The sequence below is a fragment of the Symphalangus syndactylus genome, chromosome 12, assembly GCF_028878055.3.
Source record: "Symphalangus syndactylus isolate Jambi chromosome 12, NHGRI_mSymSyn1-v2.1_pri, whole genome shotgun sequence".
In the NCBI taxonomy this organism is placed as follows: Eukaryota; Metazoa; Chordata; class Mammalia; order Primates; family Hylobatidae; genus Symphalangus; species Symphalangus syndactylus.
This window is the reverse complement of record NC_072441.2, coordinates 97,493,916-97,499,915: the sequence shown is the minus strand read 5'-3', so window position 1 is coordinate 97,499,915 and position 6,000 is coordinate 97,493,916. Positions and strand designations below refer to the sequence as shown.

The window sequence follows — 6,000 nt, the reverse complement described above, 5'->3', positions numbered from 1 at the left end:
CTGCCATGTTAGACCAGATAAAGACAGGCATAAAAGTAGTTGTGATTTTACATGTTCAGCCTTTAGGATTTCTATTTATGTGCCACTCCCTATCAACCCCATTTACAAATTGTGCTACTATAGTTATCTTTGTGGCTTATAATGGTCCTAAAAGCAAATTTTATGCTAATTATTACCATTAAAATAAAAATTTTTTGGCAGACATCTGGTTTTTTTTTATTTTATTTTTTTTTTGATTACTTAAACCCACACTACAAGTTTATTTTACAAATGAAGACATAAGTTTCAGGTTAGGTAGTGAACATATGGGTATTTTCACTTTGAGAGAATTCATTAAGCTATCTATTATTACCATGTGCATTTTTTTTTTTTTTTTTAGACATCTGGTTTTAAAGTGGCAGTACAGAAGCAAGCTGGTTTCACTGTCCCCACAGAAAACCAAAAATATACAGAGCTGTGATTTTCCCTACCAACAGTCCAGAACTCATATATGAGGATGAGACAGATCCTAGGGCCATAAAGAAAAAACTTCTTTGGAAAAAAACTCCAAGCAGATGGTAAGAGAATTGGACTTCCACATCTGTAATGTTCCCCCACTCACTGTGCCCAGCAACAATTGTATGAAAAGGAAATGCTCATTGGAGCATTTTGGATTTCAGATTTTTGGATTAGGAATACTTAATGTGGTATGTATTCTGCAAACATTTAAAAACCTGAGAAAAATAAAAATCCAAAATACTTAGGGTCCTAGCATTTTGGATAAGAGGTGTTCAATCTGAATATGAAAAGTTCTTAACAGTATTTGTCATTCGGGAAATGCAAATTAATGCCAATGAGATAGCAGTATACATTCACTAGAATGGTTGTAACAAAAAAAGCAGAAAATACCAAGTATTAACAGCTGTAGAGAAACTGGAATTCTCATACATTGCTGGTGGGAACATAACACGGTACAGCTACTTTTAAAAACAGATTGTTAGCTTCTTAAAAATTACGTACAAACCAACGATTCTATGCACAGAAATCTAACCAATATAAACACATAGGTTGACACGAAGACTTGTATGCACATTCTTATAGCAATAATATTTATAATAGTCAAAGGTAGAAACAACCCAAATGTCTATCAGCTACTGAGTAGATAAATAAAATGTGGTATATCCATACAATGAATTCTATTCTGTGATAGAAAGGAATGAAATCCTGATACATGCCATAACATGGAGAAACCTCAAAAACATTATGGCAAATGCAAAAGACTACATCCTTGTTAGAAGGCAGGATGGTGGTTTCCAGGGGCTGAAAGGAAAGGAAAATGGGAAATTTGTGTTTAGTGTGCATAGTTTCAGATGGGAGACATGAAAATGTTCTGTAGATAGAGGGGGAAAGTAACCACTATAAAAGTAGGCCTAGAACATTCTATAACAAAGGCCTACTCTCCAGGGAAAAATACATTATCACGGCCTTATCCTTTGTAGGGGAAGGACAGTTTCTTCAACTCTAGCTTCCTCTTGAGCCTTTCTGTTTCACCTACTGAGATGGAGGGAGAACCTAAGAAACACTTGTAAAAGTCACAGCCCAGGGACACAGGCCAACTAAAAAATTGAAATTTAATCATAAGATTCTAGAATGAATGATTCTCTTCATACTTCACCCCCATATCAATCGGGCTCTATTATCATAACTGAATTATAGCTGAAGGAGCTGAAAAACACAGACTGTCTTGAAGAAGAGTCCTTAGGAAGTGTGATGGTTAATATTGAGTGTCAACTTGATTGGACTGAAGGATGCAAAGTATTGATCCTGAGTGTATCTGTGAGGGTGCAGCCAAAGGAAATTAACACTGGAGTCAGAGGACTGGGAGAGGCAGACCCACACTCAATCTGGGTGGGCACAATCTAATCAGTTGCCATCGCAGCTAGAATAAAGGAAGGCAGAAGAAGGTGGAAAGACCAGACTGGCTGAGTCTTCCAGCCTCCATCTTTCTCCCATGCTGGATGCTTCCTGCCCTCAAACATCAGACTCCAAGTTCTTCAGCTTTTGGATTCTTGGACCTACACCATTGGTTTGCCAGGGGCTCTTAGGCCTTCAGCCACAGATTGAAGGCTGAAGTTGGCTTCCCTACTTTTGAGGTTTTGGGACTGGAACTGGCTTCCTTGCTCCTCAGTTTGCAGATGGCCTGTTGTGGGACTTCACCTTGTGATTGTGTGAGCCAATACTCTTTAATAAACTTTCATATCTACATCTATCCTATTAGTCCTGTCCCTCTAGTGAACACTGACTAATACAGGGAGGCCCAAATGCTACAGGAAGGAAAACGGATACTAGAGAAATTGGAAGCTTATGGCATGTGCAACTTCAGCAAACATCAAATACAACCCACCTCCTAGCCATATTAAAACAAAACCTCACACTTAAGGCCTATTTACCTCAGTTCCTATTATCTGATCATGTCTAGCTTTCAACAAAAATTTACAAGATATGCTAAAAGACAAGCAAAAACAGTCTGAAGAGATAAAGCAAGCATAAGAATCAAATTCAGATATGACACAGACATTGGAATTATCAAACCAGGAAGTTATGGGTAATATTTAAGGATTCTAGTGGAAAAATATAGACAATATGCATGAACAGAAGGGGAATATAAGCAGAGAGATGGAAACTCTAAGAAAGAATAAAAGGGAAATGCTAAAAATCAGAGACACTATCTTAAAAGTGAAGAATGCCTTTGATGGGATCATCAGTACACATGGCATAACAGAAGAAAAAATCCACTAAGCTAGAAGATAGGGAAACAGAAAACTCCCTAACTGAAATAAAACAGATAAGTGAATCTAAAAAAAGAACAGAACACTCCAGAACTGTGGAACAATTTCAAAAGGTGTAACATACACATTGTTGAAATACCAAGAGAAGAAGGAGTGAATGGGACAGAAGAAACATTTGAACTAATAATGGCACAAGAACATTTCAGAATTAATTATAGACAGGAAACAACAGATCCAGAAAGCTCAGAGAACACCAAGTAGGATAATTACGAAAAGTCTACACCAGGGCATATCATATTCAAATTTCAAAAAACCAAAGGCAAAAATATATTGAAAGCAGCCAGATGGGAGATTAAGGACAAGAATTGCAGCAGATTTCTTGTCAGAAACCATACAAAAAAGAATAAAATAGAGTGAGATATTTAAAGTATTGTTAAAAAAAAAAAGCCCTGTAACCTATAATTCTACATCCAGTGAAATTATCCCTCACAAGTGAAGAAAAATTACTTTCTCAGAAAGACAAAAACTGAAGGAATTCATTGCAAGCAGATCTACCCTGCAAGAAATATTAAAATAAGTTCTTCAGGGAGAAGGAAAATTACATAGGTCAGAAACTTAGTTTTATATTTAAAAAAGGAATGTTAGAGAAGGAATAAATGAAGATAAAATAATATATTTTATTTTTCTTATTCTTAACACTAAACTTTAAACTGTTTAAAGTAATAATAGAAACATTATCTAGCATATGGGTAAGTGGAGTGGATGACAATGATGTCATAAGGGTCAGAAAGTAAGAACTAGGAAAGCTGTTATTAGGTACCTGCACTACATGTGAAACAGTATACTGTTATTTGAAGTTAGTTTTCAGTTAGTTTTAAGTTTGTTAAAAATATATATTGCAAACTCTAGAGCAACTAACTTTTTTCAAAAAGAGGAGTAATTGCTGTCTGTAAGAGAGGAGATAAAATGGATAGTATAAAATGTTCAAAAACAAGACAAGGCAGAAAAAGATATGAAAAAAGTAACAATGTTACAAAAAGCCCACTTTAAATATGAAGACATATATAGATTAAAGGGATGGAAAAAGATATACCATGCTAACACTTAACAAAAGAAAGATGAAGTAGCTATATTGATTTCAGACAATACAAAATTCAGAACAAAGAAAATGATCAAGACAGAGAGGCATTACATAATAAGGAAATCAATTCTCCAAGAAGATATAACAATCCTTAGCATGCATCTAACAACAAAGGGTTAAATTACATGAGACAAATAGGCAAGTCTACTGTAATAGTTACAAACTTCAACACCTTTCAGTAATTCATAAGTCAAACAGGCAGAAAGTCAGTAAGGATATAGTTAATCTGAATAGTACTATCAATTTGATCTAGATGAACTTGATGTAATTGAAATTTATAGAATACTTCAACAATGGCAGAATACACATTCTTCTCAAGCTTGAATAGATATGTATTAAAATAGGTTACATTTGAGCTGCAAAATACAACTTTATGGGCCAGGCACCGTGGCTCATTCCTACATTATAATCCTAGCATTTTGGGAGGCTGAGGCGGGTGGATCACCTGAGGTCAGGAGTTCAAGACCAATCTGGCCATCATGGCAAGACCTCGTCTCTACTAAAATTTCAAAAATTATCTGGGTGTGATGGTGGGTACCTGTAATTCCAGCTACTCGGGAGGCTAAGGCAGGAGAATTTCTTGAACCTGGGAGGCAGAGGTTGCAGTGAGCCAAGATTGCATCACTGTACTCCAGCCTAGGTGACAGAGCAAGACTCTGTCTCAAAAAAATAAATCAAAAACAACTTTTAAGAGTATAGAGATTATACAAATTATATTCACAGACTATACAGGAATTAAACTAGAAATAAGTAACAAAAAGATTGCTTGAAAGTCCCCAAATATTTGGAGATTAAGCAATATACTTCTTTTTTTTTTTTTTGAGACGGAGTCTCGCTCTGTCGCCCAGGCTGGAGTGCAGTGGCGCAATCTCGGCTCACTGCAAGCTCCGCCTCCCAGGTTCACGCCATTCTCCTGCCTCAGCCTCTCCCAGTAGCTGGGACTACAGGCGCCCGCCACCACGCCCGGCTAATTTTTTGTATTTTTTAGTAGAGACTAAGCAATATACTTCTAAATAACATGTGTCAAAGAAAAAGTCTCAAGATAAATTAGAAAATATTCAAAATAAATGAAAATGCAACTTATCAAAATTCGTGGGATGCAACAAAAGCAATGTTTAGAGGGAAATTTATAACATTAAGTACATATGGTCATTTCTCAGTATCCATGGGGATTGGTTCCAGGACCTCCTACAGAGACCAAAATCTGCAGAAGTTCAAGTTCCTTTTATAAAATGGTGTCATATTTGCATATAACCTACATACATTCTTCTGTATACTTTAAATCATCTCTAGATTACTTATAATATCTAATACATTGTAAATGCTATATAAATAGTTGTTATAGAATATTGGTTTTTAATTTGTATTATTTTTATTGGTTTTACTTTTTCAAACATTTTTCATCTGCATTTGGCTGAATCTGTAGATGCAGAACCCATGGGTATATGGAGGGTATGGAGGGATGACTGTTTATTAGCAAAGAAGAAATACTCAAAGCCAGTAATCTAAGCTTTCGTTTTAGGAAACTAAATGAAGAAGGGCAATTTATTTACTTATTTATTTTTTTTTGAGACAGAGTCTTGCTTTGTCACCAGGCTGGAGTGCAGTGGCACCATCTCGCCTCACTACAATCTCTGCCTCCTGGATTCAAGCAGTTCTCCTGTCTCAGCCTCCCAAGTAGCTGGGACTACAGGCGTGCACCACCATGCCCAGCTAGTTTTTGTATTTTTAGTAGAGATGAGGTTTCATGATGTTGGCCAAGATGGTCTTGATCTCTTGACCTCATGATCCGTCTGCCTCGGCCTCCCAAAGTGCTGGGATTATAGGTGTGAGCCATTGCACCCGGCCTAAGAAGGTCAATGTAAACGTAAAGTAAGCAGAAGAAAAGAAACATAAAAATTAGAGGAGAAATCAACGAAATTGATAAAAGGAAAACAATAGAGAAAATCAATGACACCAAACAGCTGGTTCTTTGAAAAGGTCAATAAAATCAATAAACTTCAAGCCAAACCAACCAAGGACTAAAGAAAGAAAACACAAATTACCAGTATCAGAAATGAAAGAGGAATCATGACTATTGATCCCATGAAT

At 36.2% G+C, this 6,000-nt stretch overlaps 1 protein-coding gene across 1 annotated transcript in view; it reads left to right on the top strand.

Annotated features, from left to right (window-relative positions):
• The first annotated feature begins 538 nt into the window (after positions 1-538).
• The window catches only part of CCDC181 (coiled-coil domain containing 181), a 56,864-nt gene continuing 51,402 nt past the window's right edge, over positions 539-6,000 (top strand). Inside the window, exon 1 of the mRNA XM_063627227.1 lies at positions 539-557. Within this exon, the coding sequence (XP_063483297.1) occupies positions 555-557 (3 nt within the window). The 5' untranslated portion in view covers positions 539-554. The remainder of the gene's footprint in view (positions 558-6,000) is intronic.